General features: G+C 46.7%; 2 protein-coding genes across 4 annotated transcripts; both read left to right on the plus strand.

The window, feature by feature from the left end:
* The first annotated feature begins 724 nt into the window (after window positions 1-724).
* Window positions 725-3,675, plus strand: LOC125539066 (general transcription factor 3C polypeptide 6-like). Of its 2 annotated transcripts, none has more exons than XM_048702431.1 (5): window positions 725-980; window positions 1,383-1,579; window positions 2,130-2,180; window positions 2,874-2,925; window positions 3,237-3,675. In XM_048702431.1, the coding sequence occupies exons 2-5, from the start codon at window positions 1,442-1,444 to the stop codon at window positions 3,431-3,433; spliced, it is 438 nt and encodes a 145-aa protein (XP_048558388.1). In that variant the 5' UTR covers window positions 725-980; window positions 1,383-1,441; the 3' UTR covers window positions 3,434-3,675. The 2 variants fall into 2 exon arrangements, with proteins under 2 accessions (XP_048558388.1, XP_048558389.1); XM_048702432.1 differs by having other exon boundaries at window positions 1,406-1,579.
* A 246-nt stretch (window positions 3,676-3,921) lies between these two features.
* LOC125539065 (probable polyol transporter 4) lies at window positions 3,922-7,890 on the plus strand. Of its 2 annotated transcripts, none has more exons than XM_048702429.1 (2): window positions 3,922-4,386; window positions 6,190-7,890. In XM_048702429.1, exons 1-2 carry the CDS (start codon window positions 4,179-4,181, stop codon window positions 7,593-7,595), a joined length of 1,614 nt encoding a protein of 537 aa, XP_048558386.1. In that variant the 5' UTR covers window positions 3,922-4,178; the 3' UTR covers window positions 7,596-7,890. The 2 variants fall into 2 exon arrangements, with proteins under 2 accessions (XP_048558386.1, XP_048558387.1); XM_048702430.1 differs by lacking the exon at window positions 3,922-4,386 and adding an exon at window positions 4,446-5,749.
* The last annotated feature ends 7,696 nt before the right edge of the window (window positions 7,891-15,586 follow it).

Raw genomic sequence — 15,586 nt, forward strand, 5'->3', positions numbered from 1 at the left:
ATTGTTATTTCGAGTGTTGCGAATAAAAGGAAAAAAAGCAGGGACAAACGATTAGGGGACATGGTTGGGTGGCCGACTGTCGGTGCTAAAACCGGTGGATCTTGGATAGGGGGTTCTTGTCTGTAGGTCTAGGACAATGGTAACAGGGGACGAAGGGAGATGATGTTTACCCTGGTTTGAGCCTTCTCGAAGAGGTAACACCCTACATTCTGCTTGGATTGTATTAATGTGATGGAATACATAATACAAGATGATCTACATCAAGACTGTATGATTGTGTTCTAAACCCTAACGCTAGTAATCGTGCCTCCAAAGACTAAACCCTCAGCTTATATACATACAAGGGTGCCTAGGTTACACGCATGATCTGTTGCCAACGCGTCATTTATAGAGCAATCCTTGAAGTACACGCCAAGTTTTTGGAGGTTTCCAACTTGATCACGTCGTGGTTCACAGCTTCGGTAGCCCTTCTTTTTTAGTGATTGGCGGGCCATAAGCCCAACCCATGGATTGCAGGCCGTATAGATTAGTACTTCTTAGTTTATGACACCGTCAAAAGCCCTTGAACTGCAGGTTTATTTTCAAATAGCAAAACTAAAACAGGTTATTTTTGCGTGTGACTGATGTGTTGGTGTCCGTTCCAAAAATATTTTTTTGAGAAAAGGTGCCCGTTTCAGGTGTCACAAGACCTACCTAAAGTACATAGCCAGGCCCAGTATAGCCTTCGTGCGCCAATCCAGCCCATCCCATCCCAGCCCAGCCACGGCGTCCCCTGCGACTCTAGTTCGCGCCGTGGGCTCTGCCGCCGCCGCCGCCCTCCGAGGACCCGCCGCTCGCCGTCTGCGCCAACGCGCTTCTCCCTCCGGAACCGCGCCAACTACAAGCCCCACCTAATCGCCCCCCAACTGAAGTCGCGCCCCCTCCCCGACGCCAACCTTCATCTGTGAAGCGCCGGCGGCGGCCTCCACCGCCACCACCAGGTAAGGCTTCGTTCTTTCTCTTTCCTTTGTTCCTTCGTTGCAATTGTTCGGCGAATGGAAGCTAACAGATAGAGAGAGGGCTCCATCTCTGACTGGCAGCGACCTGTGTGCTGAGGTGAAAATTTCAGAGGGTACATCGTGGGCAGTTTAGGTTATTTCACATGAGGGTATTTGGTGTAAACAGTTGGGGCATGTAAAATCCACTCCCCCTTAAGAGTTGTTGTATCGTCTGCAGTCCCGATCTTTGGTAAATTAATTTGCTAGCTGTTTAGCACAAAGTACAAAGGGACTGAAAGGATTTACTTTTTTGCCAGGCAATCCTAGTTGTGTATTTCGCCTACTGCAAACATTCCCTGGATAGTTGTATCTTGTGTATTCAGTTCTTGCTTCTGAACTCTGTAGGTAATCTGGTTGGTGAAGTGCAGGATTTACTGCTGTACAAGTGCAAATTCTTGTTGGGGATGGCAAAGGAAGCTGAGAAAGATAAACAAATTGCTGAGGAGGAGGAGGAGGAGGAAGAAGAAGAAGAGTATGTCTTGCTAGAGTTAGATGATGTTCATTATTCCTGCATACAACCAAATGCCCCTTATATACTCTCTGTAAGTTGGTTTCATCTCACAGTATGCAGCTTACTGGTACAAAGGGACATTAGGCTCTGTTGTAAATGTAATTAAGAAGATGTGGTGTCTCTAAATTGTCCTTAAGCACTTTTGTCATATTGATATATATAAAGAAAGAGTTCACTTTAGATTTGATTATATCAGAAATGTTTAAATGGCCAATAGAGTCCCAGAGCAAATTATTTTTTTGTTTGCACTAAGATGAAGCAGTAGGTTATGTGCTGATTATCTAAGAGAGTTCTTGCCATTAGTATGTTCCACTTCTTACATGAAAGGGCTATATATGTTTCTTGTGTTTGGAGCAACCTTCCTTCAGATTTGTTTTTAGGTTGCCATAGTCAATGGATACCGTTATCAGATACAAATTCCTGTTCAAGTTGTGTCTATGTCTGTTTCGTAGATTCACGGCGACAAGCTAGGTAGTTATGCGTTTAGTGATCGTCTTGTTGGCTTATTTGAGCTACCTGTACAATTTTGCTTACCGCCTTTATGTGTAGTTCGCTAAGTTATTTGTAATCTTCTTTTTCAGGGTTTGGATACATTGACTCCTACCTTGGTAGTAGGTGATGGCCTGAAGATGGTGAGTATTATTCATGTTATGTTCGCTTTTGAAGACGTTTACTTGTCAAGTTAAGGGGCATTATTCTTTTTTTTTGCGGGGAGTTAAAGGGCACTATTCTATAGTTTGAAGTTTATCTTATTGAACTTTTGGCACGGATGTTTTATATGGCTGCCATCTATAATAAACCATACCTTTGAGACATGGAGTGAATTTGTTGGTAGGGGTGTAGATCTTTCATACTGTATGAATGTACAACTAATGTATCACTGTTAGAACTTTACTTTGGGTGCTAATGTAATTTGTTTAATGAATGAATAAAGTTTGATCGCCTCCAAAAGGGAACTTTACTTGGGGTTCATATTTTAGAACGATGTATCTGGATACACCCATTTATCTGGATATGTTAAAACCTTTTCATAATAGGAGACTGTCTGGAGAATATATTGAGAAAATTTTGTGAGTTATTCTTTGTGTCTATTATGGTGAATAAATAGATGGAACTAAGGTTCATGTGAACTCCATAATTGTTTGTGATAGCTTTAGCACTAACAAGCACTGTGTTAGCTGATGTTACCTGTACCAGTTAACTTCATTGTTTTTTCTTCCTTTTTTTTCTTCTGTTGTTTAAATATTGGAATCTCTACTTTAGGGCTTCTAGTTGTTAACCTAGTTGCTGAGTGAGCTGGTGGCTGATGCCTTGTTTAATGGCAGATTGGAGAATACGAAGAAACGGTTGGCACATGCTATTTATTTTCAGAAAGTGGTGAGTGTTTGCATCCCTCTGCAGCCTCTTTCTTTGCAGCAAACATTTCGCATGTCCTGTTAAATCCCATAACCGAGTTTTGTACATTAACCTGATACCCTGTGAATACGATGATGCCGTTTCCTTCAGATTTCCATGCTTGTTTCGTATGAGATGGCACCTTGTTCACACATAGCATGTTTTTATCTAACTTGTCGGGAAGGCAGGGCAACATTGCCATTCATGAGGAACCTTGTTCCCTGGCGCCGACCCTAGTGCAATTTTTACAGTGGATTCATTTGCTTTTTTTAAATATTTTGCTTCCTTTCCAGATGCTCCACCAAAACCTGTTCATGGAGAGCCGGCACCTCCCAAGGAAAACAAGGACAAGCAAGGCAGAAACATCAAGGAAGCACCGCCCAAGGAGGTGAAACATCTGACGAGCGTTCACAAGATCCTCAAATTCCGGTTGACCAGTGAGGGTCGTCAGGAGCACAGAGCATACCGATACAGGGACAAGGAGTTTTGACTCTTCTAATGCACACAGCAAGCGATCCTTTGACCCTTGGAATGCGAGGATAGTACTCCTTAATCTTAATTAGCCACTAGCATTCTCTATCCCGAGGTAACCAGCGGTTGCAATGCATGATTCCGGTGACTCTTATCCTCTCTCTATGAAGTATGCACTGTTAATCTTGTGAAATTCTGCAACAATGGAGTTCCCGGTCTGTATGTAAACTAATGCAGCTCTGCCTAAAACTTGGTAAAACATCCAGTGCTTCTGAAGCCATCCAGTGCTTTTTTGGACCCAAGAAGCCATCCGGTTCTTGAGTTAGAAAAAGTCGTTGGCTTCCGGTTGCTTTGCAGTTTGCCCCACTTGCTATTAGTCTAGTCTAGACCAACCTCACGCGCAACCGGAATGGATCTGGAATTCTAAAACCTCTTTAAACGCCTAGACCGGAATCTTGATAGCGATTCCCATGTAATATAAGAGTGCCGCCCTGTTGCCACTTGCACCATAGAAAACACCGAGAGCTCCTGCGCTCCTGCCGTGAACGTGGGAGGGAGGGGGAGACCAAAGACCAATCTCAGCGGTCGTGTGTATAACAAAACAAAGCATACATACATAGACCCAAGCCAAGGCAAAAGGAGCCAGGAGTTGAATCATTTTGAGCTCCTGCGCCGCGCTAGATCTGAAGAGAAGCAAAGATGCAGCATCACAGCAGCCTGCTGTGCTAGACCAGTCCTTGAGCGTGGTAGCATCGGACTCGGAGATGACGGGGATGATGGAGTCGGTGAAGGCGAGGCCGGCGAAGGGCGGCAGCGAGTACCGGCGGGTGGAGCCGGAGGAGGAGGAGGAGCTGGACGGGGCGGAGTGGGCGCGCAGGGCCGAGGCGGGCAGCCGCCGGCGGAAGACGGCCGAGCGGTACGTCTTCACCTGCGCGCTCTTCGCCTCGCTCAACGCCATCCTCCTCGGCTACGGTCAGTCATCTTCTCTTCTTTCATTCCTCCATCTATGTTTCCTCCCTCATCTAAACTCCCATTCCCCTTCCCAAATATTGCCAAACACGCCGTGAGGATCCAACCTTAGTTCTCTGCTCGGGGAGAATGCGTCGCATCGCAACGTTGTTTGCATGACGGGGTTCGAATGTTGCTGAGCACGTCACGCGATCATCGGCGGGCACAAAACACGTGGCGTTGCTGTAGCTTAGCAAGAAACTGTTGTATTGAGGATCGGAGTAGAGAACATTGTCGTGTTTGGCAGATTGAGGTTGGTAGGTGTGGCCGTGTGGGAGCCTCTGACGCAGAGGGGACTGGGAGCCGGGATGGAACTTTCTGAGATGGATCGTTGGTTTGCAGCGCTAGAGCCTAAGGATTGGTTAGTCCAAACCACCATGGAGTTTGCTTAAACTTGGCATCTGCACTGAAACTAGTACTACGTAGTACTACAGCTCTGTCTCACTCACCTGCCAACTCGTCAATCCGGCCAAATTGCAAATCGCATTTTTCACCGGGCTATCTGGCCTTTACCATCTGCTTTTTTTTTGTTTGGAGTTTTCCACTATCAAATACTGCCAGAAATCTTTTATAACAGGAACGATCTACATCACTCAAATTTTCAGAAACTTGAAATAGCTGACAACGTAGACGTAGTTCTACACCGTGTAAATTACTCCGGAATCCAAGAACACGGTACGGTAACAGTCTGACTCAGCAATAGTCGCAGTCCTGTTTGCCGGCGAGGGCGCGTCCAAGTCCACCTTCCATAATTTTCCATGCCGAAACCGAGTAGGAGTACATGACCTGATGACCATGACCCAGGCAGACAAAATCGCCAAAACCAGCCCAAATAATCCCAACCGAACTCTAGCCCCAGAGACTTTTTTTTTGCGGTGGACTAGCCCCAGAGACTCGCAAGAGTGGACCGTTCTCTTCTGGAAATGTTTTCACTCGAAAAGGAAACGTACTATGGAGTAGGAGTACAAATCTTGGCACCTCGCCTCGCCCAGACCAGTAGGAAAGAGACAGGCGAGCGGCGAAGCGGAAGCACGTCGACATCCCCCACCATCCCCGCCTCGCGCCTCGTTCGCCGTTAATGACCTCCAAATCGGACGCCACTCCGCGGCAACAGCAGCGTCGCCGGCAGCGCGGAGCGAGGCGATGGCGGGCGCGGCCGACGGCAGGGGGAGCAAGTACGCGGCCCTCCATCCGACCGACGGGCCGGAGCTGGACGCGGCGGCGGTAAGCCGGAGGAGGCCCTCGGCGTCCGAGAGGAGGAGCAAGGAGAGGTTCGTGTACGGCTGCGCCATCTTCGCCTCGCTTAACGCCATCCTCCTCGGCTACGGTGAGTCCTCTCGCGATGCCGCGGCCGGAGAGTCTACGAATAGAAATGGCTTGTTGTGGTGCGCCCCCGTGATTGGAATCGTGAGTTCGCTCGTGACATCCTTCTGATGGCGATAGAGATTTGCAACTGCTGACGCTAGATTTTCATCCCTTCACGAGTGAATCTTGATTTTATTCTCAGCCAACACCATAACAGACTGAAGAGAAAACTTCGAAACTGCGACATGAAGTTAAGACCATGTTATCTTGATGCAACATACAGTTACATACCTATGTACGTAGATGATTTAAAAATTCAAACTGAGATTTTCAGCATCCGGAACATGACTAGTGTACTTAGTTTTTGTGGCTGCCGTGCTATTGAGCTTCTAAGAGATTTGAGATTCCATGCTTATCTATCTAACACTTATCATAACCCAAGACTCATGCTGCTATCTGCAGATGTCGGTGTCATGAGTGGCGCAATCATCTACATCCAGAAAGATCTCCACATCACCGAGTTTCAGGAAGAGATCCTAGTTGGTTGTCTAAGTGTGATCTCACTCTTGGGAAGCCTGTCAGGAGGAAGAACGTCCGATGCCATCGGCAGGAAATGGACAATGGGCCTTGGTGCGATCATCTTCCAGACCGGTGCAGCCATCATGACATTCGCTCCTTCGTTCACCGTGCTCATGATAGGGAGGCTTCTCGCCGGGGTGGGCATCGGCTTTGGCGCCATGATATCTGCCGTCTACATTGCCGAGATCTCCCCCGCGGCTGCCCGGGGGACTCTCACATCCCTCCCTGAGATCTGCATCAACTTGGGGATCCTTCTCGGCTACGTTTCCAATTATGCTTTCTCGGGCCTCTCCGAGCACATCAGTTGGAGGGTCATGCTTGGTGTCGGTATCCTCCCGTCTGTCTTCATCGGCGTCGCGCTTTTTGTGATCCCGGAGTCCCCCAGGTGGCTGATGATGGAGAAGAGAGTTCCAGAGGCCAGGGCGGTGTTGCTGCAGATAAGTGAATCGGAGGCTGAGGTTGAAGAAAGGCTGGCTGAGATTGAGGAAGCTGCAAATATCATGAAGTCGGTTAATTCTGAGGACAAGGCGGTGTGGAGGGAGCTGCTGAACCCTTCTCCGGCCGTTCGTCGGATGCTGTATGCTGGCTGTGGTATTCAGTTGTTCCAGCAGATCACTGGAATTGATGCTACTGTCTATTACAGCCCAACAATTTTCAGGGATGCTGGAATCAAGTCTGACCAGGAGCTTCTTGCAGCAACAGTTGCTGTTGGATTTACTAAAACGATTTTCATACTGGTTGCCATTTTCCTCATTGATAAAGTTGGGCGCAAACCGCTTCTGTATGTCAGCACCATTGGCATGACGGTCTGCCTATTTGCCTTGGGGACTGCACTTACATTGCGAAAGCATGCTGAGGGGCTTATTTCTCCAAATCTTGGGATTGATATGGCGATCTTTGCAGTTTGCGGGAATGTGGCATTCTTTTCGATCGGGATGGGACCGATATGCTGGGTGTTATCTTCAGAGATATTTCCTATAAGATTGCGAGCTCAGGCATCAGCACTTGGTCAAGTAGGTGGCAGAGTGGGCAGTGGCTTGGTTTCCATGTCGTTCCTCTCCATGGCCCGTGCTATATCCGTGGGGGGAATGTTCTTCGTCTTTGCAGCGATCTCGACCGTCTCCGTTGTGTTTGTGTACTTCTGTGTGCCGGAAACTAAAGGGAAAACTCTGGAGCAGATTGAGATAATGTTTGAAGGTGGCAAGGAGTGGAAAGGAGGTGGCGAGGTCGAGCTTGAAGATACACAGCATTTAATGCAGGGTGACAAGAAAGCTTTCTCTCTAGGTTGATACAATCAGCAAAGCAACAAGAAGCTTCATGTCAGTGCTGAAACAGCCTCGTCCTGCTTCGGGCATCAGATTGAAAAATGATGAAGCTGCCTTCAGCTGCTGCCGATTTTGAGGGCTCAACAGGACTTTACTGCGCATAGGTTGTAACATAGATGGTGTATTGTGTTTTTAGTGTAAAGTACTCCATTATGCAACCATACCACAAGTATCACGTAGAAGGAGGACACAATGCGGTTGTATCTGGTGGTCTCTTCCACCTATAAAATCAATATAGTCGAAGAATTCATTTGTAGAATTTCATTTTAACACAAGAAATAATTGTGTTCTTTTTTCCAGAAAAAAAAGGGTGAGAACAAGTGGTGTGATGCGAACCTCGTGTCTCTTACCTCCGACTGAAAACTAAATGTATGCGCTTCTCGACCGAGCTAGTATTAAATTACATGGTAATTTTTGTGTTTTTTCTCTAGAATACTAATGATTGTCGTTCGTTGTGTTTCAACAGGCCAATATGAACTTGCAGTCTTTGAAAGTGTTTTTTGTCTCTAGCGCTCTATGCCTACACGACAAGTGTAATATGGCAAGCAAAAAAGATGTCTTCTGAATCATAGCCCTAGTATCGAGTTCATTTCGAAGAATTAGCCAAAAGAACACATTATGTTCCTTCTGACAACAGGAGTGCCACAGCCATTTGAAAGTTGCAGGGAGTTTGTGCTGCCCATTGAAATCTGATATGCTTTTGAGACAGAATAAGAAGGCCCGCACAGAGGAGTCCATGAATCATGGTCATATGATAGGTTTTGCATCTTCAAGAGATGGTGATTGGTGAAGTTGTCGCAACTCTTTTTTTTTCAAGGATACGTCAGGAATGACGTATCGAGATCATAGATAGAAAGTGCCAAGATGGCAAAGATTTGTCGCAACTCTTGAAAGGCCTGAATTAGTAGAGGAAGGTGAAAGAGATCCACCAAACATCATGTAATAGTGATATGTTCTTACAGATCCACCAAACATCATGTAATATCGATATGTTCTTAGATTGGCGTATGTTACTAGTACTAGGTGAGGTAATGGGAGCTGAAAATCCATGCATGACTAGGCATCTTTTGAAAGCATAATGGATGCACCATTTTGTAAGTGACAAGATGCCATGACTAAACTGAGACAACAGTTTTAGGCTATCTCTCCATCAGAAGAAAAATGACCATGATGTGATTCTTCTAAAGTTGTTTGATTTTGAATCATCTCAGACGTATGAGTCTTGCTTACTTAGAAAAATGAACACAACACCTTTCGCTGGTAATAACGAGGGAATTCCAAGACATTGGAACTCATACATAGTGATGCATGTGGCCTGATGACCACGCCTGCTAAAGGAGGTTATCAGTACTCATAACTTCAACTCATGAATTTAGTAGAAATATATAGGTCCCCTTGATGAGAAAATAATCCTAGTAATGAGCATGGCATGAGAAAATAATTGTTTATGAAATTGAAACCCACATAGAGCAAGAGGTTACAAAAGCAAACCAGCTAAACAAATAAGTTTTTATTTGAGTTTCTCCAATATTATCCCACCTCTAGACCAAATCTTCCATTTGAGTTGCTCCACCATTGCCAACACCCTAAAAGCTTGATTTCTCTTCATCCCTCCACTCAAACTCCACCAAACCATGATCATTGAAAGAGAATCACCTGATCTACACTTCCACTAAACCAATTTGTAATCACCATACTTGTGCATCACCAATACTTGTTACTTTTGGAAATTTGGGACTCATATGCGCTAGGAGTAGAGCCCGAAAGCTTTCTTTCGTGTGGTGTAATCCGGGGAAGTTTTAAATGAAGGAAATATGCCCTAGAGGCAATAATAAAGTTGTTATTTATATTTCCTTATATCATGATAAATTTTTATTATTCATGCTAGAATTGTATTAACCGGAAACTTGATACATGTGTGGATACATAGACAAAACACAGTGTCTCTAGTAAGCCTCCACTAGACTAGCTCGTTGATCAAAGATGGTTAAGTTTCCTAACCATAGACATGTGTTGTCATTTGATAAATGGGATCACATCATTAGGAGAATGATGTGATGGACAAGACCCATCCGTTAGCTTAGCATAATGATCGTTAAGTTTTATTGCTATTGCTTTCTTCATGTCAAATACATATTCCTTCGACTATGAGATTATGCAACTCCCGGATACCGAAGGAATACCTTGTGTGCTATCAAACATCACAATGTAATTGGGTGATTATAAAGATGCTCTACAGGTATCTTCGAAGGTGTTTGTTGGGTTGGCATAGATCGATATTAGGATTTGTCACTCCCAGTATTGGAGAGGTATCTCTGGGCCCTCTCGGTAATGCACATCATGATAAGCCTTGCAAGTAATGTGACTAATGAGTTAGTTGCGGGATGATGCATTACAGAACGAGTAAAGAGACTTGCCGGTAACGAGATTGAACTAGGTATGGAGATACCGATGATGAATCTCGGGCAAGTAACATACCGATGACAAACGGAATAACGTATGTTGTCATTACGGTACGACCGATAAAGATCTTCGTAAAATATGTGGGAACCAATATGAGCATCTAGGTCCCGCTGTTGGTTATTGATCGGAGAGGTGTCTCGGTCATGTCTACATAGTTCTCGAACCCGTAGGGTTCGCACGCTTAACGTTCGATGACGATTTTGTATTATATGAGTTATGTGATTTGGTGACCGAATGTTGTTTAGAGTCCCAGATGAGATCACGGACATAACGAGGAGTAAAGATTCATATATAGGACGATAATATTTGGACACCGGAAGTGTTCCGGGGGTACCGGGTACGTATCGGGTCACCGGAAGGGGTTCCGGGCTACCCCCCCGGCAAACTATATGGGCCTTATGGGCCAAGAGGGGAAACACACCAGCCACTAAGGGGCTGGTACGTCCCCCATATGGGCTGGCCAAATTGGAGAAGGAAAGGAGAAGGAGGAAAGAAAAAAGGGAATAGGATTCCCCCTTCCCCCTCTTCCCTTCCTACTCCGAATAGGAATAGGAAAGGAGGAGGCCGAATTGGGAGGTGCCCAAGTAGGATTCCTCCTACTTGGGGCACCCCCTTGGCTGCCTCTCCTCCCCTCCAACCTATATATATGAGGGGGGCACCGCTAGAACACACAACAAACATTGTTAGCCGTGTGCGGCACCCCCCTCCACAGTTTACGCCTCCAATCATATTCACGTAGTGCTTAGGCGAAGCCCTGCGCGGATCACTTCACCATCATCGTCACCATGCCATCGTGCTGACGGAACTCTCCCTCGACACTTTGCTGGATCAAGAGTTCGAGGGACGTCATCGAGCTGAACGTGTGCAGAACTCGGAGGTGCCGCACGTTCGGTGCTTGATCGGTCGGAATGAGAAGAAGTTCGACTACATCAACCGCGTTGTCAAACGCTTCCGCTTTCGGTCTCCGAGGGTACATGGACACACTCTCCCCCTCTTGTTGCTATGCATCTCCTAGATAGATCTTGCATGATCGTAGGAAATTTTTGAAAATGCATGCTACGTTCCCCAACAGTGGCATCAGAGCCAGGTCTATGCGTAGATGATATGCATGAGTAGAACACAAAGAGTTGTGGGTGATGATAGTCATACTGCTTACCACCAACATCTTATTTTGATTTGGCGGTATTTTTGGATGAAGCGGCCCGGGCCAACCTTACATGACCACGTTCATGAGACTGGTTCCACCGACAGACATGCAACTTGTTTTGCATAAAGGTGGCTGGCGGGTGTCTGTTTCTCCAACTTTAGTTGAATCAAATTTGACTACGGCCGGTCCTTGTTGAAGGTTAAAACAACAAACTTGACGAAATATCATTGTGGTTTTGATGCGTAGGTAAGAACGGTTCTTACTAGAATCCCGTAGCAGCCACGTAAAACTTGCAACAACAACGTAGAGGACGTCTAACTTGTTTTTGCAGGGCTTGTTGTGATGTGATATGGTCAAGACATGATGTGATATAAGTTATTGTATGAGATGATCATGTTTTGTAAAAGTTATCGGCAACTGGCAGGAGCCTTATGGTTGTCGCTTTATTGTATGAAATGCAATCGCCATGTAATTGCTTTAGTTTATCACTATGCGGTAGCGATAGTTGTAGAAGCAATAGTTGGCGAGACGACAATGTAACATCCCAAATTTTCAATTTGGAATGTTATACATAGATCATCCATGCATATCATGTTTTATTGCTTTTTCGTTCCGTAATCCTCGAAATCCTAAGCAACTCAAGGACCCTCGGAGAGAGTTGGGGATTTCCCGGTCTTCATATTTGATTCTTTTATCAAATAATGAAAAGAGGATTTGATTTTAATTATTTCTCTCCGAAAAATATTTCACATTAAAAATTAAAGAGAGGAGATAATATGACTTCTCCAAAATAAATGAAATATTGGAGGAAAAATATTAAAATCATTAAATTCATTTTTATTCGGATTTTATTTGCATTAGAAAAATTGCATGTTTTTCAAAATTGCATTTTAGGGTCAAGAAAATGTTCATTTTGTTCTAAATATTTTATTTAGACGGTGAAAAATTTTTTTGGCATTTTTAGGTTTTTTTTTTTAGGATTTTATTTCGGTCGACGAATTTTAAAAAAAGGGGTTTTGGCGCTGACTGGGCCTAAGGCCCAGCCGCGCCAGGCCGCCGCCGCCGCCACTCGGACCGGAGTCCGAGTTGGACTCCGCAGCCGCCGCGCCTTGCCCCCTCCTCCAAGTCGCCGCCCCCGCCCCTTTATATACGCCGCCACCCCCGCCCCAACACCACCACCACCGCCACCAACCCTGCCGCCCGCAGCCGCCGCCGCCCGCGCTCGCCGCCGCCGCCGCCTAGCGCCGCCGTCGCCGCCGCCAAGCCCCGCCGCCCTCGCGAGCCGCTGCCCCGCCTCGCCGGAGCCCTCTTGCCGGAGGTAGCCACCGCGCCCCGCCGTCGGTTTTTTATAAAGACCGTTCGGTTTTTTCAGAAAACCTAGATCCGTTTTTTTCCAGATTCGCCGGTTTTTCTCGGTTCTTCCAGTTAGCGGACGTTCATCCGTACATTCGTTTTAACGAACGGTTTTCGCCCGTTAGTTACAGCTAACGAACGCTCGTTCGTTAGTCTGTTCGTGAGTTTTCTTTTATCGGATTTATTCCGTGATTTTTCTGATCGTGATTTCTAATCCGATCTTATTTTCTGTTTATCTTTTCGCTCGTTTAACGGAATCATGAGATTCAAGCGCCTGGAGTTTCGTCTCGAAACCCTCTTTCCGTTTGAACAACTCAAACAAGTTTTGCTACTGTAAAATTTGACCTAGTTTCAGATTAGTAAACGAAGCTTCTTTCTTTCGCCGTTTGAGTTTCGTTGCTCCGTTTGTTTTGATTCTTTTTGCGAACCGGAGTTCTTAATTTGAACTTTCTGGTCAACCTCTCTTATTTGAGTTTTGCTTGTGCATCGTTGCTTGTTACTTATGTATGTTATTGTTTGCTTGCGATAGAATCCCGGAGTGCGAAGCGTGTTACTACGAGTCTCTAGGATTCGCGGATCGTCAGCAAGGCAAGTAACACTTTGATCATATCCCATTATTACCCAGTTTTTATGCATTAGTTCCAATCCTCAAACATTGCATGATTAGGATGTCATTAACTTGTGGGTTGGGAAGTAGTTGCCGAGGTAGAACCTATTGCCCTGTTACATTCAAACCCTTGGGAGTTACTTCTACGTATTGCTTATTGCTATGCTATGCTCGTAGACGTGGTTTGGGTTTGAGTGAAATTCATGTCAGATGTGAGATTGTTAATTAATGGTTCAACTTAAGGTGGCAACTTAATCAAACAACTGGGTGGATTGAGGCACCTGGGGAACCCAGTGTTGTCTGTTTTTTTGGAAATCCTGGGTGTCGGTGTCAAAACCGGCGGATCTCGGGTAGGGGGTCCCGAAATGTGCGTCTAGGCCGGATGGTAACAGGAGGCAGGGAACACTTTGTTTTACCCAGGTTCGGGCCCTCTCGATGTAGGTAATACCCTACTCCTTCTTGATTAATATTGATGATATGGGTAGTACAAGAGTAGATCTACCACGAGATCAAGGAGGCTAAACCCTAGAAGCTAGCCTATGGTATGATTGTTGTGTATGGAGTTGATTGCCTACGGACTACAACCCTCCGGTTTACATAGACACCGGATAGGGTTAGGGTTACACAGAGTCGGTTACAATGGTAGGAGATCTTGAATATCTGCATCACCAAGCTTGCCTTCCATGCCAAGGAAAGTTCCATCCGGACACGGGACGAAGTCTTCAATCTTGTATCTTCATAGTCCAGGAGTCCGGCCGAAGGTATAGTCCGGCTACCCGAACACCCCCTAATCCAGGACTCCCTCAGTAGCCCCTGAACCAGGCTTCAATGACGACAAGTCCGGCGCGCAAATTGTCTTCGGCATTGCAAGGCGGGTTCCTCCTCCAAGTCCTTCATAGAAGATTTGTAAACACCAAGAGTAGTGTCCGGTTCTGCAAAATAAGTTTCCACATATTGCCATAGAGAGAACAATATTGACACAAATCAAATCTGCTGACGTATTCCGCAGTGCGCTATCACACTACAGCCAAGTCCTTTACTCGAATCGTTTTTACTTTTCCACCTCAGCATGTTTTGCGAGGCGGTTTCCTTGGCATGTCTTGTCAAAGCAGAGATCGCGTGCCCTTTTTTACGGGTTTCTCATCAATACGGACGTGGGTAACCCTAACCGCGCCATTTACCACGGCGCTTGGGAGGCAAGCGAGTTTTATTGGGCAGGTGGGGACGCACAACCGCATCCGCCCATATAAGGGGATAAGGATCCAGCTTTTTACCTACGCCTTCTTCCTCCTTTGCCTATCCATCTCCTGCGCACTCGAGCTCCAGCGCCCAAGCCCGCACTTCCCACCTCAACCTTCTCCAGCAATGTCCGGAGCGGGAGGCAAGTGGATGGTCTCCTCCGTCACGGAGGGCGACGTGAAAAAGCTAAGGAAGGCCGGATACTTGTCCAAAGACATCGCGCACCGGCTTCCCGAGGAGGGGCAGCTTCTCCCCACCCCAAGGCCCCATGAGAGGGTAGTATTCCTTCCCCACTTCCTCCACGGACCGGGCTTTCCACTTTACCCATTCGTCCAGGGGCTCATGTTATACTACGGCCTGGATTTTCACGATCTGGCCCCGAATTTCATCCTCAACATCTCGGCGTTTATCGTCGTGTGCGAGGCTTTCCTCCGCGTCCGCCCCCATTTCGGCCTCTGGCTCAAGACCTTCAACGTCAAGCCCAAGGTGGTGTGCGGCAACCAGGCGGAGTGCGGAGGCGCCATGGCGGGCAAGATTGCCAACGTCCTGTGGTTCGAGGGCTCCTTCATAGAGACCCTAAAGGGGTGGCAAGCCGGGTGGTTCTACATCACCGAGCCACGCGATCCGAAATGGATCGCAGCCCCCAAGTTCCGATCCGGACCTCCCACACGACTCATGTCCTAGAAAGAGACGGGCCTATCATGGGGCAACGAGAAAGAGGTGACCGGACTGAAGACATGCATCTAGTCTCTGGTAAACAAGTCAATCAGGCTTGTAAATGTAGTCCAGGTCATGCTCATTCGCCGAATCCTCCCGTGTCAACAACAGGACTTTACTCTGTGGGAGTTCGACCCGGCACGGCACCGAACCCTTAACAGGCTCTTCGACACGACGTATGAAGACGTCTGGAAGGTGCTAATCAAAGGTGCCGAGGCTCCCGCATCCGCTTCCGAGGACCGCGGATACAGCTCGCAGCGTCACGCTAGCGAGGTAAGCTATTTTCACCTTTTACAGGATGTTCAGCTTTTTTCATAGTTTAACTCTATGCGGGATCTAAACTCCCTTACCTTTGACAGGCTTGGCGGGTGGTATCCGGACCGATTAACTGTCCGGCTCCGCTGCCCGAAGACCCAGCCCCAGCTCTAC

The sequence above is a fragment of the Triticum urartu genome, chromosome 2 (genome assembly GCF_003073215.2).
Source record: "Triticum urartu cultivar G1812 chromosome 2, Tu2.1, whole genome shotgun sequence".
NCBI lineage: Eukaryota > Viridiplantae > Streptophyta > Magnoliopsida > Poales > Poaceae > Triticum > Triticum urartu.